Source organism: Daphnia carinata, chromosome 1, assembly GCF_022539665.2.
Source record: "Daphnia carinata strain CSIRO-1 chromosome 1, CSIRO_AGI_Dcar_HiC_V3, whole genome shotgun sequence".
Lineage (NCBI taxonomy): Eukaryota > Metazoa > Arthropoda > Branchiopoda > Diplostraca > Daphniidae > Daphnia > Daphnia carinata.
The window spans coordinates 6,319,013-6,344,557 of NC_081331.1; the positions used below are offsets into that span (position 1 = coordinate 6,319,013).

The 25,545-nt window shown below is 39.0% G+C and overlaps 6 protein-coding genes across 11 annotated transcripts; 3 read left to right on the forward strand and 3 right to left on the reverse strand.

Annotated features, from left to right (window-relative positions):
* The first annotated feature begins 47 nt into the window (after positions 1–47).
* On the forward strand, positions 48–3,028 carry LOC130690824 (sphingosine kinase 2-like). Its single transcript, XM_057513691.2, has 8 exons — positions 48–608; positions 666–969; positions 1,040–1,155; positions 1,239–1,341; positions 1,435–1,555; positions 1,635–1,871; positions 1,929–1,968; positions 2,252–3,028. The coding sequence occupies exons 1-8, from the start codon at positions 253–255 to the stop codon at positions 2,433–2,435; spliced, it is 1,461 nt and encodes a 486-aa protein (XP_057369674.1). The 5' UTR covers positions 48–252; the 3' UTR covers positions 2,436–3,028.
* On the reverse strand, positions 2,898–4,721 carry LOC130690831 (fructose-1,6-bisphosphatase 1-like). The gene is made up of 8 exons (XM_057513698.2): positions 4,567–4,721; positions 4,300–4,496; positions 4,096–4,240; positions 3,919–4,025; positions 3,713–3,857; positions 3,522–3,653; positions 3,334–3,450; positions 2,898–3,276 (listed from the first exon to the last, which is right to left on the reverse strand). The coding sequence occupies exons 2-8, from the start codon at positions 4,467–4,469 to the stop codon at positions 3,082–3,084; spliced, it is 1,011 nt and encodes a 336-aa protein (XP_057369681.1). The 5' UTR covers positions 4,470–4,496; positions 4,567–4,721; the 3' UTR covers positions 2,898–3,081.
* A 5,530-nt stretch (positions 4,722–10,251) lies between these two features.
* Positions 10,252–13,645, reverse strand: LOC130690816 (uncharacterized). 4 transcript variants are annotated; one of them, XM_057513681.2, is made up of 9 exons: positions 13,281–13,645; positions 12,779–13,032; positions 12,551–12,692; positions 12,365–12,481; positions 12,039–12,263; positions 11,906–11,977; positions 11,756–11,848; positions 10,873–11,690; positions 10,252–10,808 (listed from the first exon to the last, which is right to left on the reverse strand). In XM_057513681.2, the coding sequence occupies exons 1-9, from the start codon at positions 13,285–13,287 to the stop codon at positions 10,560–10,562; spliced, it is 1,977 nt and encodes a 658-aa protein (XP_057369664.1). In that variant the 5' UTR covers positions 13,288–13,645; the 3' UTR covers positions 10,252–10,559. The 4 variants fall into 4 exon arrangements, with proteins under 4 accessions (XP_057369664.1, XP_057369663.1, XP_057369666.1 ...); XM_057513680.2 differs by having other exon boundaries at positions 12,365–12,493; positions 13,281–13,644; XM_057513683.2 differs by having other exon boundaries at positions 10,253–10,808; positions 12,365–12,493; positions 12,779–12,984; positions 13,281–13,643.
* Positions 13,646–14,343: 698 nt separating this feature from the next.
* On the forward strand, positions 14,344–16,635 carry LOC130691346 (uncharacterized). Its single transcript, XM_057514279.2, has 4 exons — positions 14,344–14,622; positions 14,908–15,568; positions 15,644–15,913; positions 16,001–16,635. Exons 1-4 carry the CDS (start codon positions 14,430–14,432, stop codon positions 16,251–16,253), a joined length of 1,377 nt encoding a protein of 458 aa, XP_057370262.1. The 5' UTR covers positions 14,344–14,429; the 3' UTR covers positions 16,254–16,635.
* Positions 16,636–16,723: 88 nt separating this feature from the next.
* LOC130691347 (serine hydrolase-like protein) lies at positions 16,724–18,223 on the reverse strand. Of its 2 annotated transcripts, none has more exons than XM_057514280.2 (3): positions 18,039–18,223; positions 17,735–17,959; positions 16,724–17,665 (listed from the first exon to the last, which is right to left on the reverse strand). In XM_057514280.2, exons 2-3 carry the CDS (start codon positions 17,925–17,927, stop codon positions 16,833–16,835), a joined length of 1,026 nt encoding a protein of 341 aa, XP_057370263.1. In that variant the 5' UTR covers positions 17,928–17,959; positions 18,039–18,223; the 3' UTR covers positions 16,724–16,832. The 2 variants fall into 2 exon arrangements, with proteins under 2 accessions (XP_057370263.1, XP_057370266.1); XM_057514283.2 differs by having other exon boundaries at positions 17,735–17,891; positions 17,960–18,223.
* Positions 18,224–19,102: 879 nt separating this feature from the next.
* Positions 19,103–24,914, forward strand: LOC130691344 (uncharacterized). Of its 2 annotated transcripts, none has more exons than XM_057514277.2 (8): positions 19,103–19,241; positions 20,964–21,272; positions 21,364–21,541; positions 21,742–21,983; positions 22,076–22,250; positions 22,317–22,451; positions 22,520–24,115; positions 24,457–24,914. In XM_057514277.2, the coding sequence occupies exons 2-8, from the start codon at positions 21,019–21,021 to the stop codon at positions 24,691–24,693; spliced, it is 2,817 nt and encodes a 938-aa protein (XP_057370260.1). In that variant the 5' UTR covers positions 19,103–19,241; positions 20,964–21,018; the 3' UTR covers positions 24,694–24,914. The 2 variants fall into 2 exon arrangements, with proteins under 2 accessions (XP_057370260.1, XP_057370261.1); XM_057514278.2 differs by having other exon boundaries at positions 19,104–19,241; positions 22,520–24,394; positions 24,457–24,598.
* Positions 24,915–25,545: the final 631 nt, after the last annotated feature.

Genomic DNA, 25,545 nt, shown 5'->3' on the forward strand with positions numbered 1-25,545 from the left:
CTATGACTTTGCCTCTTGCCCATTTTATCTGTTGGTACTTCAATCCCTAGATGGTGTTGGCATCTGATAAACAAATAAGACTTGGGTGCACGTGAACCGAGATTGTAGAGAAAGGAATTTTGAGATGTATACTGGACACATAATTTGATAGTTGCATGCTGAAGGCTAAAGTAATGTATTGGAGACGCCCGGCGTCTCCTATCTTACTTTGATTGTTACACGTCAACAGTGGCCAGTCCTCCCATTGGAAAAATGTCCGATATAATCAGAGATGACACATTTTATTACTGCGAAGGAAAGAATTTGCGTGGCGTTGAATGTAAAGCTATTTTGTCGCCTTCCACCCTGACAATCACTGAAGCAGAAAATGGGAACAAACAACGCACAGTTAATGTAGATGATATTATTGGATGCCTTTGTATGAGAAATCAAGATTCTCACGGAAATCAACTAAGTCATGGGCAAGATGCAATTAGCATGTTTCTTTGTGTGTATTATTATAGCCTTTCAACAAATTTCAAAAAAAGCCCATATAGAAAAAGAGAAACAGCTCTGCTAAGGTGTCAAAAATATTCAACATTTGTTGAAAACTGTGATTATGTGGCAAAGTATTGAAGCATTCAAACATTTATCAGAAAATTACATATTAACCATATTCTTTTTAGGTGGCAATCATCATTGTATTCACTAATCCACAGCAATGAAATTTACCCTCACATGCTTTCTACAGACCCTATCACAAATGATTCACAAAGATTGCTAATATTTGTAAATCCAAACAGTGGCCCTGGAGTTGCTCTGAAAACATTTAACACCAGAATTAGATCTTTTCTAGGTGAAGCTAATATTTCCTATGATTTGATCGTCACCTCCCATGTTGGCCACTGCCAAAAAGTTGTTCAAGATTTTAGGGATTTAGCCAAGTATACAGGACTAGTTGCAGTATCTGGAGATGGCCTTCTATATGAAGTAAATTTTAGCACTTTACGTGTAGATTAGCTTATTGCTATACTAACAGTGAAGCAAAACTTCCTTACAGATTTACAATGGCTTGTTTGCTAGAGAAGATTGGGACAACATTTGTAAAATTCCGGTTGGAGTGATTCCTCAAGGATCAGGCAACGGCCTAGCCCGTTCTCTGGCGCACTTCAAAAAGTGAGTATATTATTGTTTTCAAGTACTGTATTACTTTACGGTTCGTAGATGTGAATTATGAATCTGTTTTTCTTGTACGTCAGTGAACCCTATCTGTATGATCCTTTGGTGGTCAGCGTTCTCAACGTTGTAAAATTAAAAAGCTGCGAAATGGATCTTTGCCTTGTGAACACCACAAAATTCCCTGTAAGGCTTACATGTAAAATCGTTGTGAACGAAAAATGTTCACTGAGTTTCTTTCTTTTTTCATTTTTACAAATATTTTTTTTTCTTTTTCAGAAACTGATAAGTTTTCTCAGCGTTGGATGGGGTCTAATGGCAGATATAGATATTGAATCTGAACGTCTTAGAATGATTGGAGAAGCCCGTTTTACTGTAGGGGCGTTGGCCAGAATAATGCGTAAGTAGACCGTGAGAATTGAACGTACATAATGTAACACGTGTAGGTAACCGGCTAGATGCTTTTCTTTTCTTTCTAGGACTAAGAACGTACAAAGCCACAGTATCATACTTACCAGCCGTTGGTGGTATACCAGATGAAGTAATGTCTCCATTACCACCGCTTGACGAACCATTACCTGATCAGAAGTGGATCAGTCTGACGGGGGAGTTCATCTGCGTTTATTCTTCTATGGTTCCCTTCATCGGAACCGACTTGTTTTTTGCACCAGAAGCCTTGATAGATGACGGAGTAATTTGGCTGATGATTGTCCAAGGTAAGAACCAAGAAAAAAATAGATCTTGTTTGTGGCTACATTTATATTTTTATTTAGCTCCTGCGTCAAAATTACAAGTAACCCAGCTGCTTCTAAGGTAATTCATGTTCACTCACCCTTGTTGATATGAACGTCGATCAGTTGGGAAATAGCATTGCAAAATGTGTTGGGCGACTGGAATTGTGGGGTTTCTTTCAAAGACAAAATCGTACACGAAATTTTTTCGTCAGCCTCAGCCAATATAGAGTTGGTTGATGCTGTAAAACTGATGCTAAAAACGCTGTTTCTTAAAATTGGTTGGTAGACATGTTTATGTGGTTAAGAACAAGCGAATTAGGAACTAAAACACTAGTTACTAACCAATTTTTGTTGCTTACCAGTATGGAGAAAGGCAACCATATTCAACTACCTTGGGTAACATTTGTACCTGTCACAGCCTTTCGCCTAGTTCCGGATGTAAGCGTTGGTCCTCAGTCCTACCTAGTAATTGATGGTGAAAAATTGGACACCCAGGCAATGCAAGCGCAAATAATGCCACGCAAAGGTCGCGTGTTTATGCGTTAAAATTTTTGGTAACGTTCTTGTCACATTCTATATAAACGCGGCTATACCACGTTTTCTATACGTCGTCCCGCTCTACGACGAAACATATCTTTCCACGTCAAAATTCCACAAATGTTATGTAACTTAAACCCGTGAATCCATTGGGTTGTAGATTTATGCTTACCAATCTTTATATTTCTGTTGAAGAAAACTTAGATTTTAAAATGTTGTAGCGTCGCTTACGTTGAATGGTACCGAGCCCGCTTATGCTACATCTAGTACCATTCAACTAGGCCAATTAAAAAGACGTTTTTTTTTTTACTAGAAGTTGAATTGATACCTGTACAATATTACCTGATATTTTCCCCAGATCCCCGATTCTACTTTTGCAATCTATTCTAAGGGGGGGGGGGGATAATGGAACACTTTTTAGTCAGTTTAGGTTTCAGAAAATTACAAAAGAACGGTAAGAAAACAAAATGCTAGTTTTTCCTAGTAAATCTATTGTAACCCAACATTCCTAGTAATGATTAAAGAGTTGTAAGTAAGAAAAATTCGTAGGTATTTTTGATTGAGGTGGAATTAACAGTGAATAAACTGTGCAAAAAGTTAAAGGCCTCGTCATTTGGTCCTGCTTGAGATAGAAGTCTCCAAGTGCACGGCATTCTCACTTTAGATCACCGTGACGTTTGATAATGTCAAGTACATCTTGAACATCCTCTTTCGATCCCAGAATAACTGGACAACGTTCGTGAATTTTTTCTGGTTGTATATCCAGGATGGGGACAGTACCCGTAGATGCTGCGCCGCCTGCCTGCTCCATGATAAATGCCATTGGAATGCTCTCATACAGCAAACGGAGCTGAAAAGTAAGAAATTAACAATGACTGTCATCTCTGCCATTTGGAAACATTTTTACTTTTCCGCGAGGTGCGTCGGTTGTGGCAGGGTACATGAATATTCCACCATACTTGAGCGTGCGGTGGACATCAGCGACCATCGATCCGACATATCGAGCTCCATAAGGCTTCGCACCCTACAAGGTAGTCAATTTGTAGAGTTAAAAAACTGCTTTTGTAGCCTGATTAAAGAAAATCGTATTATTACCTGTTTCTTTGAAGCCACATACTCTTGAATGGCTTTATCCCAGTTGTGTGTATAGCCTTCATTAATTGAGTAAATTTTTCCTCTGGGTTTCACTCTCATATTGGGATCAGTCAGCACAAATTCTCCAATAGCCTATACAGAAAATACACTTAACCAAATGTTACTCTAAAATATGGACGCAAACCACATACGGGGTCTAGAAGAAATCCATTAACTCCGTTACCAGTTGATAAGACCATCATTGTGGCACTGCCATACAAAGAGTATCCAGCAGCCACGCAGTTTCTCCCCGGTTGCAGTGCATCTTTGACCGACGGAACACCATCCGAAGTTTTTCTGCATTTAGGATAAAACAGGTTAAAAAAAAGGAAAATACAGTAAGCGCCTTACGGTTTACTTGAAAATTGAAAAAATCGATCCGATGGAAACGAGGCAATCGATATTTGAAGATCCATCCAATGGATCAAAGCAGACTACATATTTGCCTTGTTTCTCAGTTTCAACCTACAAACAAATTATCAGCATAGACATTTAAAAATTTTTTTTTACTATATTAAGTTGTAATATAGTATACCTCAATAACAGTCTCATCTTCTTCTGATACCAATAAACAAGTTGTGAATGAACTTCTCAGCAAGTTGATAAACAATTCATTTGCAAGAACATCAAGCTTTTTGACCTCTTCCCCTTGCACATTGACTTGGCCAGCAATGCCATACCTAAAATTTTATCACATTACAATAACTGAAGCATTGTAAACAAATATGATTAAACTCACAAATTGGCAATTCCAGCTCTACGAACTGCAGAACTAACAGCCTTAACAGCAGATTGCAACGAATTAAGCAATTGGGTTAAGTCTCCTGTAGCGCCCGGGATACGCCTCTGTTCAGCAAGGACATGGCGAGTCAGCGTCATACAATTCGTGTCGATTGGTGAGTTGGACATCCTTGAAGGCACGAGATGGTAGATTTTCTATAGTAGGAAACGATTATAAAAAAACATACAATTAAGTTACAAAAGAGTAGTCAAGCTGGAAATCTACCTGAAATCACTGGGAAGGAATGGATAAAATTACACGTCTAACGGCAACTTTAAATAGAGGACTACAATCACCCTAAAATTATTAACCTCTAAAGCAAATTTCCAAAGACAATCCACTCCTAGCAGTCAACAGGTATTATTATGAGTACTATACAGTGTTGACGTATTGTATTGACGGTTCGTTGCTGCTCAAGCACGAGTCAGAACACTAGATGGCATTATGCAACGGTCCTACGTGGCTGGCAGCACGTAAGCGTAAGATAATCATATTTTACAATTCAAGGACATTAGCCGCTCGAGTCATGAATACGTGTGTGAAATATTATTTTTTAATCATCACTTTGATTAATTATCTGCGGTTCTGATCTAAAAGTATGGTTGGAAATAAAACATAAGTTGAGCCTTATTACGCGGTTTAGGGAGGTGTTGCTGCGTACCAGGAGAGGTAAAGTGGAACGAAGGATTTAGTTTTTGTTTTGTTTGGCTTTTATATTTTTTTGTTTTTGTGTTTGCAATATTTATTACTTATAAATACGTACGATAAAAAACGTCGGAATTTCGATGACTTTCTTTTTGTCTTTTTTTATTTTGTTTTTTTCCCTTATGAAATACGGGAAGATCAAAAGGACTGTGGAAGTCTTCTCAGGTTTCCATAACAACTTTGTTTACCTAAAGTAAACCTTGAGAAACTGTGCAAAACAAGAAAACTCAACCTGACCAGAAAAAATTAGTTCTTTTCAACTAATAAAAAACCAACAAATGAGTAGGCAAAATAAAAAAATATATTGAGGTGTGGGATTGGCGACCATGAGAAAAACCTTCATGAAAACTACTCCTTGAAAGCAAATATTGCTTTCTGCTTTTTTCTTTTAACTTGAACTTAACTTGATTGTTTCTTTTAACTTCTAAATCTAATGTTCAGTGACTGATGGATCAACCACGAACACACTGCTATGTTTTTTTTAAATACAAGGCAATGGATCAGTTGCCCAATATTAAAATTTTCTCGAGTCTGTAATGCAAGCACAGCCTGCTGTTGTGTAAAATCTCATATATGTGAGTCGCGCCACTACCTACGGTTAGTAAGCCGGATCTCGGTGTTCATTGTTGACCCCTATTTACTATGGCAATATTATAAAACAGATTGCCATGCGATACGCTGATTTGTACAAGCGCGCTGTACGGTACTGGCGCGCCAACTTTGGTTGGAAAATTCGGGCTCATTTATTTTGTCGGGCTTATTTTCAAGCCCCTAACTTCTTGAACATCGGGAGCTTGAGTGAAGTAAAACTGGATACCTTACCAATAGATGGCTATACCGTTTGGTGGGTCGTCTGCGGTATAAATCCAAGGTTTATCATATGTAAGCTTGCAGCATATTTGTTATGCTGGCATGTAATCGAAGTTTTTTCATTTTAGGCGATGGCATTCGCATTATATTTTTGACAACGCCTACTCTACAATGGGATAAATTTTTCATAGAATAAGCGTCTGCTACAGCTATGTGTTGCAGTATCATTCTGATGGTAAAATATCAATTAAATTTTAAATAACTTTTGAATTTCCTTCTCTGTATTTTGACAGTGACGTGACAGTACTGGTTGTTGGGGTTATTTAGGGACAAACCTTTTCCATTTTCCCATCCAGTCTGTGAGACAACTTTGATTGCTTGTTATAACTACAACAATATTCCCTGCATAATGAAGGGAATGTACACATTTTCTTCAGTGAACTTTTCCCTGAACTGTTGCCTGAAGTTGAAAACATTTTGGAATATTTGGTTGGAGCTACTCTGATATTATTCAGTTGCAGGAACTGGATCTTGTCCTCTTTCTTGAGCAGTGTTTTGCCTTTTCAACAATCAAAGAGGCCTGCAAACATTATTGATTTTCTATCAGTGACTGTCATTCTGCCAAACACGTCTTCTTAAACAATTTGGTAATTGATTGATGGCTTAGAGATCACGAGTTAATTAAATAAAATATCTTAAATTACAGAAAGGAAAACTTCCAAGCGACAAGCCCATACTTTGGTGGAGGTTGACATATTTTTAATTGAAAACTATCAGTATTGTTAAAATGATTTGGATATTTTGGTCCAACCCTCACCCATGGTATGTTCAAAGTGAAGTGCATAGTTAAGTTCTCATTGGAAACATGGTCCAGATCTCCCATGTTACGGTATTTGTTTCATTCAAAGTGATGCACAATTAATAGGTTCTCTCATCTTTTCTGTGGCCACATTTTACCTTGATCTGAATTTTCTTTTTCATTCCAGATTTCATGATGAAATTTTGCGGCTAACCGTAAAAGATGTCCAGCCCTTATATTTCCCTGTTTCAGAAATAGAAGACGAAAAGAGATGCTAGATTTTCGAAGAACGCTACTTTCACTTCACGGTTAATTGCTGATTCATCCAGAACGTAAAACATCTATATTTTTACAAATTAAAGTGCATATCTGGGCTCCCTTCTTTTCTGTGGCCCCGTTTCCCCTAGATTTGTAATAAGCCCGTAGGGGGTCATGCCCCTACTGTGATCAGCAGCAAAGGTTGTGAGTGCGCTGTCTGGAAAGGGGACGTGGGGGTCCTCATCGTCCGATGATATCATTGGAGGGCTATGGGGCTACCCAAAAATCCGAATTAACAGTTAATCGCTCACGTAAAAGCTTGTCCGAAACCTTCGCTCTTCTTCCGGCTTCTCTTAGCCACGCACCGGGTAATCTCCCCGGTGAGTCAACTGAGGTAGTGTCTCCCCCTACCTTGGTTGACAGCAACTTTGAAATCGGTTATTTTGCCCTTTCAAAGTTGCAAGTCTTTAAACTGTTCCGAGTATTGATGCAATACAAATTCTTAAAAAAAAAATTTACAGGTTTTGTATTTTTTACTGTTGTGGTGATGCTCTGCACTTTTCACTATTGTGAACATTTCCTTATTTATGTCGCAATGTCATTTTAATGTCGTATACGTTTTACCTTCAATTTTTGCTGTTGACAATTATCGGAGAATATTTCGTTGTTAAATGACTTCATTGTATATGGTACGATGCACTTTAATCTCACTTCATGGATATTATACAACTTTTAGTGCATTAATGATGTATTTGACATCTTTGATCATCTTTTCTGTATATATTTATTTAATTTCATTTTGACTCTTTATGGGATTGAACCCTTGATTTCTGGCGTGCGACGCTGATGCTCAACCACAGAGCCATGAGTCTTGTAAATTAATTAACAATATTTCCATGTCTTTTGAAGGAAACCAATTTGCACTTGTAATAATATTGTTGTGCGTCCCAACGCAATTTAACATTTCTGTCTCGGAATGTCACCTATAAATACAATAGAGTGATTCATTTTTTGTACAAAGAAATATTGTCTACAGTGGGAACCGTAACTCAATCCTCTGGCACAGAGGATCCAGACGAGACTCGAACTCTTGACGTTCGATTCCCGTGGTCAGACGCTCTACCTCAGAGCTATTAGTATTAAGTAATTTCCCGTAGCGTGCCAGTACGCTACAGCGTAACGTAAAATAAGAAAAAGTCGGGCTTATTTTTAAACCTGACTGTACATCAGATGGCCGTGCATGATAAGGTTATAATAATAGCACGAGGTATATCTTCATGCTATGATCTATACTTATCAGGTATACCTTCTCCTTAGTGTGATACATAATACTAGTAGTCTATGTTAACGAAGTAGTGTTATAAGTATAGGCAACTCACGCGATCAACGAATAGTGAAATAGCAAAACAAACACGAAAAAAGCCGCCACCCCATTTCATTTATGATCAAAATGCTTAAATTGTTTGGAATATTAATGTTCATTTTTTACTTTTTGCCAAGTTGAAAAAAAAAAATACCGGAAGTGACCGGAAGTAGCCTATATCTCCCGAAATACTGGGCCCACAACAAAACAAATATGATTTTCGTGATTCTTGTGAAATTTAAGGTGTGTCTGACGTATTGTGGCCTGTTTTTGGCGAAAAGTCCAATTTGGTCAAAATCGTGATTTTTCCTGAACTATAGTTCAGGGAAATTTGCGATTTTTGACGATTTTCGGGTATTTTCTACTGACACATGGATTCGATCCCAAATTTCACGAGGATTACGAAAATGTGGTTCTTTTTTCATTCAGACCAACAGATAGTGAGTTATTAAGCATTTCCAAACCAGAAGTTATACCGGAAGTTAAAATTTCGAAAATTTAAAAAATGAACTATGTTCTCCTTTACAAGGTACACAAGATCTGCATAGTTTCAGTCGTAACTATAGTAAATTAACATAACATGGCCTTTCAAAGTTCGGAAAGTTCAGTTTTCAGGTACGACCTGTATACCACTTCTAAGCACTACCACACACATAATAATTGAAGCAAATGTTTCAAAACCATCCCCTTAATTTGATAGCCAACAGAATTAGGGTGATAGTGGAACACATACGGTTATGACCAGAAAAAAAGTAAACAGGAGATCCAATTCTTGCGGAATATTGATAGCAAAAAGCACATCCTGTTAGAATTTCTTGAAGGTTTATTTAAATAAAAAAATTTTCTGTTACAGACTGTAAATATTTTGTTGCATTGAGAAATGACTGCTACCACGTTTGTAACAATGGCTTTATCCAGAATGATACAACATGAGACCTGGTTTTCCAAAAGTACGTTAATATTACCTTGTTTCGATGCCTAACAGCTTACATTTTGTGTTGGTAACGAAGCAGTGTAAAATTTGCACATCAATAATAGGGGTGGAGGTAAAAACAACAAGCTATTCCGACGAAGTAAACTCAAATACACGCTTTCAACGTAACAACAAAGTAAACAATGAGAATCACATGTCAAAAAATAGTTTTGATTTCAGCCGCTAGAGGCTGGTGAACTTGCAGCGCCGTCCGCTGGAAATTATGTTCGGCCAGCTTTTAAAATAAGCCCGACTTTTCTCGGTCGGGCTTAAAAATTTTTTCTGAAAAAAAATGACACTCACCGGAATTGGTTGAATACCATAGGATATGCTCAAAATTGAATGCTGATTCCGGGAAAATTGCTATTTTTAAAATTAAGTTAATCGTTTTTGAAATACACAGAATATTTGACGCAATGCTAGCGCGCCAGTACGCTATTCGGTATATTAAAAAAACGATTGACCTAATAAGAAAACTATAATACCAATTGAAGAATAAACTCGATTTCCATGCTAAGCATTTTTCTGAATCGAAATTTCGTATTTGAAGCTAAATTTTTAATTTGGCCCAAATGCAAAAGTAGGAAGGGTATAAATGACCCTTATGAAACGCCATCTGCCAGTAGCCAGTACCATTACGAAGTTAAGTTTTTAATACGGTTGTCTAAAGCGGTTCCTTCACATTATGATTTACAAAGGCCTAACGAGGCTGCAGAGGATCTCCATAACCTGTTTTTCCACAGCGTATGTGCATTCTTGCGATTTTGGTTGTATGAGACGAACAATTCTACAGCATAATTTTAAAGGCACAATACCGTAAGCCGTCAAGTGAATGAACTGAATTGAATACTGCTTGAAGAGATGCATTTTCGTCTAAAAACTGTGTTGTTGTATGACAGATAAGGCTGTACTGGTAGGGCTACGGTTATCGTGATTTGTTTTTCAATGACCAATGATGTAACAATTCATTTGAATAAGAATGAAATTACCAGCAGTTGGATCAATTGACTCAACGTACGGAAGATTGTAACAATACATGTTTTAATTATCTTGGTAACATGAAATACGGTACACATCCTACAATCTGTGCGAAGAGAAAATCATTTCATTAATTCTGATTTCGAACAATCTGGATTAAACGATGATGCTTTAACACCTTTTACTGACGAAGAATGCAAGATTAAACTTAAATTTAACGCATCGAGAAGAGTCGTTTGTCCTTTTTTAGCACAACCAAGGCCAAAAGAGGAAATAATAACGGTTCTGACATAATAATGTTATTGTGAAGAAGGAGAAAAAGACAACCAACTTCATGGATTCTGATGAGTCTGCGAATCAATCCACGGAAGTGCCAAAGGTGCCATTTGCAGTGGACCTGGCGAAAAACGAGATAACGGCAAGAAGGGCTGCGGAAGCCAAGGCGTATGATTATGAATTTCAATCGATTGCAAGCTTGTGAAATGCTGGACAGCAGAACTACTACATGATATCGTAGGTTGTTCCAAAGTGAGAGGCTGGTAATTCCTACCAAACACAGTTAACTGGCTGGCATATTGTACCTAGAAAAATAGAAGAGAAAAATTAAAACCCTGACCTGAATATCACGTATGAGGGTTGAATTACGTTGCTCGTTGCCTTAAATTGTTCCTTGCTTGGTTCATGTATTTTCTTTCCAATTATTCTTTCTTCCTTACGATCAAGCTCTTTAAGTTTTCGACACACCTTTATTTTGACCATCATCCTCTCAAGATTCACAAAGTAGGTAGAGTAGTTTTTTCTTTGTTTAATGAGTTCTTTGAGTTCTAAGGTGGCTCCTTTTAAACTATCTTCATTTTTCGAAACGAGCGATTCGGCTTTTCTTTGTTGCAAATTAAACTCATCAATATGACGACGTTGTAAATTATCCTCTTCCGTATACTTTTTAAGTTTTTCTTCCAATAACACTAACATCTCTTTAGCCACTTTTTCTTCTTCGTAGCATTGGCGGATATCGGTACTGATGGCTGTAACTTTTTCTTCATTTGCGGCAATAGCCGAACCGAGAGAATCAACGGGTGTATCGCTGCTTACCGCTAGTAGTTTTTCTTGGCAAATTGCTACCTGCAGTTCGCGCATTGCCAGTTCTTTTTTCACTAGCCTGATTTTTATTTCAACAATCAATGCATGCTGTCGATTTCTCTCGGCCAGGCATCGTTCTCTTTCCTCTCTGTTAGTAGTCGATGCCTGATTCAACGAATTCATTACTGCAGCTCTTACAGTCATATCTGCATGCAACTCGGTCAATTTCGATTTTAGAAGTTCTCGCTCGCCTTCTAGGCGTTTACTTGCGGCAACGATTGTTGTCAGAAATTCTTTAATTTTGCAGGCCACTTCTCGTAATTCGATCTCCTTTTTTTCCAGTTCATCAGTACCGACGTTTAATGGGATATACTCTTCCCTACCTGAACAGTTCACGCAGATAAGCTTAGAGAAAATGAAAAAAAAAAACATCATTTGAGATGCTTACCTCTTAAGGCAAAAGAAAAATAAGGAGAATTATCACAGTCGAAGGTATGCCGAGGATTTTGTTGTAGACGCGGTCTGCATTCTATGCTGGCATCTGGGAAAAAAAAATCACATAATTATTTTACAAATACGTAAAACTGACGTAACAAACCTTCCGGTAAAATGGCATAATCTTGATTTGCTGAGACAGTTACTGGATCGATCCCAGATAATGCAGCCAATTCTGCTTGTGAGTCCAGAAATGAATGAAATGATAAAATAAAATGTTTAGGATTATAACTTGCCATCCCCAGCTGGCTCCGAGGGAGAAGATGGGACTATGCAAGCCTCCCTATTATCCGTGCACGGTGAGAGAATAGGTGAATGTGGTGAATAATTTATCAAATCTTTTTTTTCTTCGGAAGCTCCACATGATTCGCTGTTCTCTAAATGATGTACAGAAGTCTCTTCGACTACATTTTCACGTGCAGAAAATGTAGGTGATACGACAACATTACGATTGGCTAAACCTAATTCCCAACAGTTAGACAATATAGAAAATGATTGTTACCGCAAAAGAAATATATATATATAATAATAAATAAGTAAATAAAAACCAGGAAAAACGAACCGCTACATAGCGAGGACGGTGGAAAGCCGAGGTTAATGAATGCGAAGTTTCCTGGAGGTTCCGAAACCACTGGGGGAACTTTCGCCATCTCTGAGTTATTAAAAGTAAGGACAAGGGCTTCTTCTGAGGCTAACAACATGTTCTTCTCTGAACGTTCACTTACACTTGCACTGCATGAAATAGTACCTTGATTTTCAATGGCTGCTAGTTCAATTACTTCAGAAACATTTTCTGTTTGTTCAGTTTCAAGGGGTATTGTAGAATTAGAATCTGATCCTGGAGATGGTACAAAACTTACTGGTGAATTCAGTTTATTGTTGTTGATTGACTGGAAAGAAGAGAAACCAAGTTATTTTTTTTTTTTTTTTTTTTTTTACATATTTGAAAAGAAAAAGAAGACAAAATAATAGTTACTTGATCACTTCGTAAGTTATGAAGAGTAACGTCTTTAACTGCCTTAGTTTCATCAACACCTTCTACATGTTGTTCAGTGGCTGTAGGCTTTACTTTTTTTGGGGGTGTTACGTTACCAGAATCAAAAACTGATACTTGTGCAAAAGATTCTTCTTGATAGCCAGTGGATTCAGTTCCAGAATTTCTTTTTCTTTTCCTCCTATATGCTGCATCAAGGGAAACAGAATTGGTTTCAGAAGACAATTCTATAGTTCCTGAATCGAAGACATAGTGTTACTTCACTCTGAATAAATGTTTAGTATATAAAGAGATATGTTAAGCAAATTGCAGTACAGCAATGCAATAGAATTTCCCCTACATCTTTGGTAGGTCACATACATAATAAGCTTTTTCTATTTGGTTTAAATGGGAACAGGTTGACCCTGACACTCTCCAAAACAACTAACGGGAATACAGGACTACACTGTATAAGCAATGAACTGAACAAAGATATTTCAGGTACCTTCCATGCTGCTAAAATATGGACAAGTGTCTTGATGCTGATTACCCCGTACAGTCTTTGTATAGCACTTATAGATACCGATTAACTTTATTACAACTGAAACTCGTTATCATTCCTCGTCTAATTGAAGGTCAATCTCTATTAAAAATTATGCCATAGATCGAGAACAATGTACTGAAACGAGTGAGTGTAAGCAAAATTATTTACGATCCCCCCAAACCGCCATCTTTTTACTGAAAATCAAGAAGGAAGAAACAAGGTTAACAGACGAAAACTTGTAAACCCTACTGGCAACAATGACCTCTAATGCCTATAATGAGAGGACTAGAGAAAATTGAAATTTCAAAAGAATACAAAGACATTCGCACGAACTTAGATGTTAGAACTAATGGTACGAGTTTTTCAACTAAGGTCCTAAATAACGGTGGGCAGGAGCATGATGGGAAATGTACACTGTATGGTGAATCGGTTGAATCTAATTTTAGGCTGTGAGAGGTGCCTAGCTGACATATAACCTCCAACTCTATTTTTTATGGAGCCCATATGTAGCATGTAGAGGTGTCGCAGTAACGTAGTCCTCTATGACTCTGGAATTAGCAATAAATACGTTTTTGTTCCTACTTGAATAACAGCATAGAAACCCATTTTTCTTTACGGAATCTAACCCTACAAGGGTAAAAGTTTAATATCAACGAATAACACAGTTATAAGCAAATAAAAAACAAAGCAAGAAGTTCTTGAATGGCTGCTTAAGCAGAAGAAAGATGTCCAAGTTTGAAGATCAATTGATCTTCCCGTACTAGCCGATTTAGAAACTAGTTCCAGTTTCATTTTTATCTTTTTTTTTTACTTGAAATTCGGATAAAAAGCTGAAATTAGGTAACGGAAAGTTTTTGAGGCAGCTTGAAATATTTCAGAAATCATTTCTTAATTAAACATATTTCTAAGCCCCGTTAAATAATGATTTAAAAGCACTTCGGCAATCAAGCATTTCTCTTCCGGTTTCTCAACAGCCAATTACGACTCGACTTGGAGATTCTCAAGGACGAATTCAAGACAAAATGTTATTCTACTCGCAAAACGTAGTCAGTGAGGTCGTTACGTCTTTCTGTTGTTACTAATTCGATTTGTTTTTCCGACATTAAAACTATGTCGTTGGCTGTCTTCGTAACACCTAAACTCGTTCGTATTCTTGATCCAAACTCAAATCTCGTAGATGTATGGGTGGTTGAATTTCCATTTTGGTTGGCGAAATATCTGTGCGACCAAAAAACCCACAATGAAAATGACCAGCAATTGAATTCAGTCTGTCAGATGGCTCCTTCCACATTCAATGTTTCGTGTGTGTATATTAATTCCTTTCACTGTTTTGTTTTTGTTTCGTTAATTCGTGATTTTGGCCTTCCTTGTTCGCGTGATATCTTATTTAATCTAGAGTAGCCAGCGGCACAGGCTCAGCTTTGTTTAAAAGAATTTGCTTTTTAACAAGTAGAGCTAAAGATTCAATTCGTTGTGTTACCCAAACTTTACAGGAATATTGCAACTTTTTCGTAGATGTATTTGTGGCATGTGGTCTACTACTATTGAAGTTTTCCTATTCTAATGTACTCTTTTCTTTTTTTTCCAGCTGGCAATATTCCATATCCCAATATGGAGCATGTAGCTCCAACTGATTTTCAGCCCACAGCCAATGTTCCTGATCATCATCAGTTTCCAATTGGCCTGTTAGAATCCAAGGAGGAACTGTTTGTGATGGACCCTATTAGTGATGATCAAAACTGTGATTGTATAACACAACTTCACAACATTGCAGAATATTCCAATCTTCCAATGTGTGTGCATGCAAACTTAACACCATCACATGGCTACTATTCAGACAACATGGCATTGCTTCACCCAACAAATGGTCTTAGTGGAGATCATTTACCAGTTGAACAAAATTATCACATGGAAAACCCAACCTATCATGAAAGGGCAATCCCTAAACAACCCCAAACTTTTGAAACACATCCCTGCTATCCTGATGCACCCTTTCTCCCAGTTTGTATTCATCAAGGGAATGAGCTACACGTCTACTCTGAAAATTTCTGTGGTTCCGCCAGACCAGAAAATTTTGTAATGCATACCACGGAAAACGGATCATTTTTTATTGAAAATGAGCTTTCAGAAATTTCAGGATTTGTCTCCAGCAGCTTGCAGAACTGGTGGTTCTCTCATCCATTGGGACAGGTACTGAAGAACAAACGAGGATTGTCTTGCTGCTTTGTTCTCCCGTCCGGTAATGTATGGTGAGTATTGCTATAGACGTTTCAACCTAACTCAATATGAATTCAAATCATAAATTTTAACATGTACGCCCGAAGTTATGTGAAATTTACGCCCCATGGAATCAAGTTCTCGAGTAACCAACGGGGGATTGTGTATGTGATTGACGAAGCCGGAGTTCGCACCTGCTGGGAATCGTTCACATCTTTAGAGGAAATGATTTCGGAAAGAGACCTGTTGAAAAGCAAATCTGATCGGCTCCAGGGAGACTTCAAGGAAACCTGTAACTGTGGAGCATCATCGTGCTTTCATCAGGGACAACCTAGATCAGTGTCATGGAACTCAAGCTCTAAGGATGAAACAATTCGGTAAAATTTTAAACATAGTTTTCTTCGAGAAAAATACGAAGTTACTTATCTAAATGTGGCCCTATTTCCCATTATTTTTTCATTCAGCATTGAGCGAAAAGGATTGCGATTCTTTGCGGAAACGCAGGAATTAAAAAATTTGAACCTTGGGTTGGAAGAATATTATATGAGTTCAACTCTTCATCATTTCGGCGAGCGAAGCGGTCATATCTATATCAAAAGTTGTCAATACCGTTTCAGCCAGAGCGTCTTTTTCAATGGGAAATCGCTTCTAGTCAAATTTCACACTCAATCGGCTCGTTTAGATAGTCATGGCCGCTTGTCGCTAAGTAACTGCTAATTCTGGAAAAAATTGACGCTCAAAAGCAGGAACGGTTGTAAGCCAAACAACAATGAATTTGTTAAAAATCTCCGTGTTATTACCCCAGTTTTCTTGATATTTCTATTGGTCATATTATCGTTGTCTAGATATTATTTTTCTACCATGTTTCTGGCGTATTATTTTTTGTTGACTATCGTTTAGTCATATTTTGGCGTTTTCTTGTTTAGAAATTTATGAACCCTCATACTTAAAAAAAAAATGAGTATGGTATATTGACGATTTCGGTTAAATGAAAAGGTTAATTATTTTGACCTTGCACGTATTAAAACGTTGCCCAGATAAATTTACTGTGATAACACGAAATGTGTGTCGACTGTTGATATACACAGCATTACTGAACGTTATTGTTTTTCATTGTTTTGTTATTTTTATTTTTTCAATTCTTTGGCAACGTATTTATAATCTTCGTTTGTAAAGTAGGCCAAGGATAAGATTAAGCGTCTATGTATTATACTCTTCCATCCAAATATGCTTACATTTCTTGGTTCAATGGATGGTCACTGGTACACGACAAATATAACGGTACACACTGAAGCTTTAATTAGAGATTAAAAAATCGGAAATAATATTTGCAATACGTTCAGGATGCGTAAGATGGGTGTGATGCTTTCCCTCTATTTCGACATAACGAACATTTTTTGAGCTTTTCCTAAGTGCTTCTATATGCTCTACCTGATCTTCAACACTCTCAAAATAAGGTCCTTCGGTAAATTTAATAATTAATACGTCGGCAGTGACTTTTGCTGCCAGAACTACCTGATCTTGTTTTGGACAGAACGACAAGGGAGCCGCGTGCAATCGCCTATCTCTGCTAAATACATAGCCCCCGTTTACTTTTTTCAAACCACGCTTTAACATAATTTCGCAAGCTTTTCTGTCTAGAGATCCAAATGAACCATTTATGCTTTTTTCTACCGCTGTATCATAGCTAATAGGCTTTTCTGGGCCATTGCTTATTGCTAGTTCGTATTTCAAAAGCTTACCAACAGTTTTTCTTAATCTCAAATGCATAGTTTCAGCCCTTGTTGTGGTTACTCTAACAATATCAATATTTACAAGTTTATCTACCTTTTCTGGAAACACACCTGCATATAGCATGGCAATACACCCACCCAAGCTATGGCCAATAAATGAAAATTTTTCCCACTTCAATTGTTGTGATATTCTCTCTACAGCTAAAAGACAGTCCAAGAAGTGATACATAATGTCTCTTGGAAAATGATCAGACATCCCATGACCTGGAATATCAACTGCAACTATTCTTAAGTTATGAGGAAGCATTGGAATCAAGGTGTCAAATGTGCCAGCATTATCCAACCACCCATGTAAGGCAAATACTGGTATTCCACTTGAAGGACCCCAGACTTTAGCTGTACAAATGTAAAGGACACGAGTGGATGTTTGACTGAACTTGAAATAATTGAAACATCCAATGTTACCTGCCACATTTCCATATGTCATGGGGAATGTAACTTCTTTGTAGGTGTTTGACAAAGCATCAGTCTGATTTCTCAAACCTGCTATACCTGGTATGGTGCACGCAGGGTTATTTGTTGTTTTTGGGGCAGCAGATGATAATCCACGGGGAATTAGGTGCTGCATTCGAAACACTAGTTTATCACAATTGTCCATAATTTTAATATTTCTTTATTCTTCTCTAGGACCTGCATTTGAAAATTAGTCAGTTATCAGTCCAGAAAGTATTACAGGTACAGCGATAAAAGTATGTCCAATATAGCCTACTTCTGTAAGGATTCTGAAACATTCAGGGGCTCTTTTGATAGCTCACGATGTCCGTTTCAACGTAGTTTTTTCTCCACACTACTTTCGTCTTTCCTGCTGAGTGCAACATATATTTTTTAAATTCTAAATTTGGATTTCTACTTACCCATTTCTATTTTTATTTTTATTTTTTTTTTTTTTGCTTTTATTTTTAAAATTACAATAGACAGTAGTACGATGTCAACTCGGTAGATGACTGTTTTTTTTCAGAACCACAGCTTCCTTTAAAGCCCACTATATGACGCTACGTTTTGTATGTGAGAAACGCCCTAAACGGCGGCCGATTCAAACTTGCATTTTAGAATTGCAATCGGATGAAACCCAACCTGCTATACCCAAAATAAAACATTGATTCCGAACAAATAATTGGGAATTAAAGCACAGTGAATAATATGGAACATAGGATCAACTTACGTACGGTGCCAATCCTACAGCTGATTTTATGGTTCGAAATATATGGGTAGAAAAAGTCGGGCTTATTTTTTCGGGCTTAAAATCTTGACTTGGAATTCGATGAAACCTAACCTGTTATAACCTAATTTTGACGTCCTAAAAAGTATTACTATTACCCTATAATTATGCAGATTGTAAATAAAAATATCAAACTAACGAAACACTTTCTCGTCTCTTGCCTCATTTGCCAGTGAGATAGCGACGGATTCTCTTAAAACGTAACGGAAATCAGGGTAATTTCGTAGTTTACCCAACCCTAGTCGGTTTTTCAGCGATTTGTCTTTCAACATCTCCGAAAATTTTTATAGCGTAACCTTGGTGTTGTCCAATCTTTTTATTGGCCTGCAAGTGTTGCGGGCGGAGCTCCCCCGGCAGATGTCTGTACACAGAGCGTTAACAAACCTTGTAGTACATGTAATCTGAGTTAACTGTGGAGATAAAAGCGAGCAACGCCGGACGAGTCTCACACTGATAACAAACTAAGGGTTTGTGTACATAAACTTTTTCTTTTAATTTTTTTTATGTTAAACTATTAGTCTTGTTTTAAACCACACGGAAGTGTTGTACTTACAGCATATACGTATGGTGTATGAACTAAAACAGTTAGTCAGTGGACAGTGAGTCTAGTGTGCAGATCGCCTCCGAAGCAGCGGCATTAAATAGGAACTACAAATAATGAAGACAATGCTGAATTTAAAAAGAAATAACTAGGTAGGTAAAGGGTGGTCCCACTTTTTATTATTTGATTCCCATTACGAAACAAATTAAATGTATAGCAAACCAACGTGCTACTGATTTCATTGACGTGTCAGCGTATGGAACGTTCATTCATATTGTGATAACAACGATGACGAGCTTCCAATCACACATGTTTTTGTTGTTGTTTCGCCTGCTGCTATCGGATATAGTTATTGATATTCAGTTTCCTCATGGGTGGTCCCCTAACCAGCCATATTCGGGAAATCGTTGATGAAGGGAATTCTATATCCTGAACATTTGATGATCCCGCTTGACCTCCGTCGACACCAAACAAAACAGCCCTGCCGATCGTTATTCCATCCGGCGTTGATCCACTGCTTTGTTTTATGGGTACACTGTCCTATTCTAGTACCCCGTCACTATTCAACTGTTTCTTTTATGCATCAAAATGGGCTCGTGTTGTGCGTCATCGCAATACTATTGCGCGGCTTGTCGCATAGATGATGAAACACCAAATAGCCAAGTCTCGTATAGGATAGACTCGTATTATCGAGGGAAATAAAACCGTTCATTACTAAAAAACACATCAAACAAGATATGAGGGCGAGAGTCGATATTGCCTTCCATGAAACAATTCCTTTTCAAAAGTAGTAGTGCAACCGATGCACAAGCTCGGACCGCACCCATTTTTCATCATTTTCTCAAGGCGTTATCGGCGCGCGCGCACACTTTTCAGTTTTATCCCGATGTTTTAATGGCTCAATACGTGTAGTCCACTGATCCACATACATCCGATAGCCATGCAAGTAATGGAATGCCTTTTTTTTTTTGAAACCGTGTAATTCCGCGTAGCAAAACAGAGATGGTGTATAGCCAAACGGGCTGTAATATCAGCAAACACGGCCCCATTTGGAGGGCAAGGCTGGCAAGGCTGGCAAGTCATTCGCTAAACAATTTAAAGTTTACAACCAACTTACAATAGGATGCGAAAATTTTCTAAAAAAAAAAAAAAAAAGGAAGTTCGTCGTGGACGTTCTTTTCTTGTTTATCGAGCTTCCTGGAGGCATTATATTCGAACATTTGATAAGAGGGGCGTTCCGAGTAAAACCTGAAGAGTAAAGTGGTTCGTATACTTAACTCTTCTTTTGTTTTTTTTTGTCTGTTGTTTTGTCAAACTACCTTGTTCACGACAAGAGGGCATTTCGCCATGGCTCGGGAGGAGGAACGTATGCTCCGGGTGTCTAATTTGAGACGCCAACGCCATCGCCCAGTAAACTTTGCATCCGGCTGGTGAAAGAGAACATATCGTTTCGGATTTAAAATAACAAATTGTTGAACAAATCCCTTAAGACCATAGTCCAGCAGCATGCTGTTATCCAGCTATTCTCGTTGAAAGCAAAAAAGAAACGTTGTCAAGGATTTTTAGTTGAATTCCCGCGAGCTATGTTCTCAGAATAAGGTTCAAATTTCCGCGCCGTCACCTTACCAATAGAAAAAGAATAATGACTTTGAAAAAAAAAGAAAAAAAGAACGAGATGGCTTCCAGTTGGTTGGATATGGAACGCAGGCGCGGCTTGTCACAGAAACTGACGTTGGCTGGGGCGAAAGGTTTCCCTATAACTTGTTGTATAGTCACCGGATGGAACGCCTTCCATCCGGAGTCGATATCTTGCAAGCAAAGTGGAAAGTTCCAGTTTGGTAAGCTTTAATCTTGTTGTATTATATCTTTCACAGAATGTTGGTGACTCACTGAATTGTCCAAGTGTTGACAATTACCAGCTGAAAGAAAATGGCCGCCTCCATTCACAAGTGGACGGTCCGTTTCTTCCTCGTGTTTTTGATCTACCCATCAGCCAATGCTCGCAGAGGACACTTTGACTGGACAGAGTTGGCAGACGAGATCGCTCATCAGCAATGGTGTGGCACAATTGATTATTGTGGTTTTCGCAATCAGCCGGACGATCTTGCTATAACGGAATCATCCGCTAACGAAGGACAGCGCAAGATGACTGTACGAAAACCGAGCGACATGAAAGATATCCAGTCAGTTTATTTTTTCTTTTAGTTTCTACATGTTCCATGGTTGATGTTTTACAACGTCTTTATAAACACTTAAAAATATATATATATATAGGTTTTTGAAGACGGCATGCCATTGCGATGAGGAATGTGATAGTTATGGCGATTGCTGTTACGACGTGTTGCTGGCCAACGTCGGCAAGAATAACATCTCAGACGAAGAGTTTGAGCAAAATTCATTGGCTTGTTTACCTCTGAGGTTCAAAGATAACGACTACAAGCTCGACGAAAAGGTATAACAGACGCGTATTCACACTAAGCGTGAGCGTTGAAATGTACACAACGACCGTGTCATCATGCCCTGCGTAGGCGATCTTTCATCAACATTTGTTTTGCCTTTGTAGTTCGTCAAGGCTTTTATCTTTTTCTTTTTTGGCTATCCTGGTTTTCCCACTGACTCATTTTCAATTGTAATTTTTTTTTCATACTGTAGTTCCATATTTACATGATCGACGCTTGCCCATCCACTTGGGTTGAAGACGATGACGAATCTCTACCGGCGTTGTGCCGAAAAAATCCTAATCAATTAGATTATACTCATCTGATGGATATACCCGTCTTGTCTCTCGAAACCAATCGAACCTACGCCAATGTTTTCTGCGCCCGGTGCCACTCTGACGCTAACCGCCTGGCCAGCTGGAATGTTTCAGTCGAATGCAATGTTGATATCAACACGTACGTATTGTGAATGAAAACACGTGCTGATATACGTTAAAGAAAAGAGAAAACGAGCAAACGTTTTTTGTTTTGTTTTTCGACTAATGCAGTTCCAACGTCACTAGGGCGCAAATGTTTCGCCAATCCAATTATCAGCCAGGATTGCGACAATGGGCGTTGGTGGTGAACGAACACAATGGAGAAGATGAACACGAAGGCGCTCAGACCACCATTCGATGCAATTTAGTGGTCGACGAATTCCGAAACTTTACACATTATCTTAAGGCACTTAAAACAACAATTTCATTTTAGCCCTACATCGAATAACTAGTTTACCTGCCAAATTTCTAGTCGACGGGCAGCAGGAGATGCATACCAAAAATAGAACATTGCGCCGAGGACTGGGCCAATCCATCTGACAAAATTAAATGCCAGTCCTATACCTTTCTAGTCCAGGAAAAACCCCAATCATTATACCGTAAATCGGTAAATACCTTCATATCAAATGCAAAACGTATGGAACTAAACTTGGCTCTTGTTCCACTGTTTTCCAGCGAGTGTACAAGAATCCTCACTGCGCCAAGTGTAATCACGTCCCGCATAATGAGACCGTTTGCTTTTCAGCGCTAGCCGTAGATAAATTCCGCGTCGGATTTGGAAACCGTAATCGCTATTCGTTTTCGATGTTGATCGATTTCGATTTCGGCGGCGGTGGAGGCGGAAAGGTGGATCACGTTTGTGGACCGAACGAAATCTTTGATCGGTTTCACGAGCGCTGTCACGCAGTTGTTTGCGGAGCGACGTTCGTCAACGAAGCGGGGACCTGCGTACGCAAGTCTGAACTGGAAAACAACTGGCCAACAGCTGGAACTTGGCTGAATTCTTCATGCCAGCGTGTAGTTCTAATGGAGAACATCGACTACATCCAGCTGGAAAACGGTTCCCTCATTTTGAACGCTAGTGGCAAAACCCTCCAGCCGGCCGAATACGAACCGAACCCAGGCGGACAAAACGTCACCGTTTGCGCGGACGACAATCAACCGGACTCGTATTTTAAATATTCGGTTGGCCAGCGTTATTTGTCTGATATTTGCCTAGCCATCAGCGTCGGCTGTCTTGCTCTTCACATCGCCATCCACATAGCCCTGCCCAAATTGCGCAATTTGCCCGGCAAGAATTTGCTTTCGCTCTCTTGCGCCCTCTTCGTGGCCCAGCTGCTTTTCTTGACGGGCATCGGACTGCGTGACGTCGTCGGGTACGCTTGGTGCGCCTTCCTGGGCGTCGCAACGCACTGGTTTTACCTGGCCGCTTTCTTCTGGATGAACATCATGGGCTTCGACATCTGCCGGACGTTCACAGGATCGTTGACCCGCAATCGTGGAATGCCAGGTCGTGGCCAGCGATCGACCTTCATATTCTACTCGTTGTACGCCTGGGGTTTCCCAACCATCGTCGTGTCCCTCGGCCTGATGCTGGACTTTACCGATTTGGTGGACGATTACGCACCTGAATACGGTTACCGAGTTTGCTGGATCTCAAACAAGGCCGGATTGGGTGTCTTTTTCGTCTTGCCCGTCGCTGTTCTCTTGCTGGAAAATTTGATCCTCTTCAGTCTGACTGTGTTCTCCATCATCAAACAGAGACAAGCTGCTCAATTCGCAGTTGAGAAAAATCAATCGTATCGGGCAGCGAACGAGACCAAAACGATGACGGAGAGGCTTCAACCTCCTTCGGGTCCATCGGCCCCGCTTCGTCGTAATAGCGCCGTAAACAACAAGCAACAGATCCGTTTCATCCTTTACATCAAGTTGGGATTAATCATGGGGCTGGGATGGATTTTTGGATTCGCTGCGTCCCTGGCCAAAGTGCCCGTCCTTTGGTACCCGTTCATCTTCTTCAACGCTTTGCAAGGCGCCTTCATCTTCTTCGCATTCTGCTGTAAGCGCAAAATCTATTTCATGGTGTACCAATGGGCTACCAAACGACCGCATCCGTCTGATTCATCGTCCAGCAGCCGGGCCACTGCTAGCACCTGCAAGCCCAGCATCAGCACTCACAAGTCGAGCATCGCTACGCCTAGTAGCACAACGGCCGAATTTGAAAGTCAATCAAATCGGACCAGCGTCGTCCAACGGGATAATCAAACTCCGGTCCGTCAATCCTATTCTAAGCATAGTTAATGCTAAAGGAATTGAAAAAAAAAATAAAACATAAAATACCAGAATGAAAAAAAAAAAATTAACCGCTATACAGAATGAAACTTCTGATGTAACAGCATCTTTTACTCGGCTGATGACCTTCTCTTCGCAAATCTCTTATCTCTTTTTACTTCTCTATTGAATGGCACTGCATGATGGGCGACAAGCTGACGATCCTTGGTCGGCGAAGATCTCTATTAATATTCCCGTCCAGTCATGGACGATGAAGCTGTAATCAACTATTTTTGTTATCAATAGAAATAAATTTTGAATAATACGTCTCGTTTGCGCAGCCTTCGCTATCGGCTGAACTTCTTCTGCCACAAGTGAACGCCGTCGAAATCGTACGTCGTTGGGTCACTTCGGCTTCACCGATCAGCCGGGCCAAACGAAACCTGCCTCGCGTTGTCGTCACCAAACATTTCGTCAACGATGATGAGTTTCATTCGTATCCGTTTGTCAACAAGGAAAGCCCCAAATCTCACCTTTTCGTTCAGAATAATAATCACGCAGCGTTGCTTAAGTGCTGACAACTCATCGTCTACTGTTCAAACCACTGGCTTTAATTGGCAATGAAGAAGAGGAATCAATTCAAGTTGGAGGCGTTTGATGAATGCAGGGTCAAGGAGTCATTGTTATGTGTTTATCGTCCATATTATCGAATGGAAAAACAAATGTTTCTCTTTTAAATGTTCAGCATTGCATGCGTTTACATTACGATATGTTATATACCACGGTTTTTTTTTCTCCACAAGTTATCACGTACACGAAATTTTATCTTCAATGTTTGACTGTAGTATACAATGCGTTTCAAACCCATTGTCAGTAAAGGTTATTAAATACTGTAAACATACGGGAAACAGGCGAAAGGTTCTGTTTAGATTTACGAGAAAGGTCCTAATAAGTAAACAGAGAAACGATGCACTAGATCACACCTCTAAAATAGCTATTTTGTGTGGTCTACCTTCAAAACACGGACTGCTTGTGTATACATCTATACCGCTGAGCTGTACTTGGTAAACAGTAACGAATTTTACGTTTATTACGTGCGGCCGTTGTTGTTGCCCCACAGTTAATTTACTAACGCAGGATTGGCTGCCTTTGTCAATCAAAATTCTTCTGTCTTTTGTCTTGGGTCTGAAAAGGTATTGGTTAGAAGAGAAGCGAACAACACGTTACATTTGGTGCGCGGTGACAGAAAGATCATACTGATTCGACGTCTCAATCAAGGATGATGTTTGAGATATTGAAGTAGGTTATTAGTTAAGTCGTTTCCGAAGATATCATTTGGTTGCAGTTCATAACTAAAAAGAAACGTCGCCTGATGCAGGAAGATAAATAGCGCGCTTGCAAATTGTTCAATAATTACATAACATATCATA

Coding starts and splice junctions, on each gene's coding strand:
- LOC130690824 (XM_057513691.2), top strand. CDS start 253: ATGTCCGATATAATCAGAGATGACACATTTTATTACTGCGAAGGAAAG. Junction 1,156..1,238: donor TCTCTGGCGCACTTCAAAAA/GTGAGTATATTA, acceptor CTTGTACGTCAG/TGAACCCTATCTGTATGATC. Junction 1,342..1,434: donor TGAACACCACAAAATTCCCT/GTAAGGCTTACA, acceptor TTTCTTTTTCAG/AAACTGATAAGTTTTCTCAG.
- LOC130690831 (XM_057513698.2), bottom strand. CDS start 4,469: ATGTCCAACTCACCAATCGACACGAATTGTATGACGCTGACTCGCCAT. Junction 3,858..3,918: donor TCGATTTTTTCAATTTTCAA/GTAAACCGTAAG, acceptor TCCTAAATGCAG/AAAAACTTCGGATGGTGTTC. Junction 3,451..3,521: donor ATGTGGCTTCAAAGAAACAG/GTAATAATACGA, acceptor ACTACCTTGTAG/GGTGCGAAGCCTTATGGAGC.
- LOC130690816 (XM_057513680.2), bottom strand. Junction 12,693..12,778: donor ATAACTTACGAAGTGATCAA/GTAACTATTATT, acceptor TCTTCTTTCCAG/TCAATCAACAACAATAAACT. Junction 11,849..11,905: donor TTATGCCATTTTACCGGAAG/GTTTGTTACGTC, acceptor TTTTTTTCCCAG/ATGCCAGCATAGAATGCAGA.
- LOC130691346 (XM_057514279.2), top strand. CDS start 14,430: ATGTCGTTGGCTGTCTTCGTAACACCTAAACTCGTTCGTATTCTTGAT. Junction 15,569..15,643: donor CTCCCGTCCGGTAATGTATG/GTGAGTATTGCT, acceptor GTACGCCCGAAG/TTATGTGAAATTTACGCCCC. Junction 15,914..16,000: donor TCTAAGGATGAAACAATTCG/GTAAAATTTTAA, acceptor TTTTTCATTCAG/CATTGAGCGAAAAGGATTGC.
- LOC130691347 (XM_057514280.2), bottom strand. CDS start 17,927: ATGGACAATTGTGATAAACTAGTGTTTCGAATGCAGCACCTAATTCCC. Junction 17,666..17,734: donor GACATATGGAAATGTGGCAG/GTAACATTGGAT, acceptor ACATTTGTACAG/CTAAAGTCTGGGGTCCTTCA.
- LOC130691344 (XM_057514277.2), top strand. CDS start 21,019: ATGGCCGCCTCCATTCACAAGTGGACGGTCCGTTTCTTCCTCGTGTTT. Junction 21,273..21,363: donor AGCGACATGAAAGATATCCA/GTCAGTTTATTT, acceptor ATATATATATAG/GTTTTTGAAGACGGCATGCC. Junction 22,452..22,519: donor AATCATTATACCGTAAATCG/GTAAATACCTTC, acceptor ACTGTTTTCCAG/CGAGTGTACAAGAATCCTCA.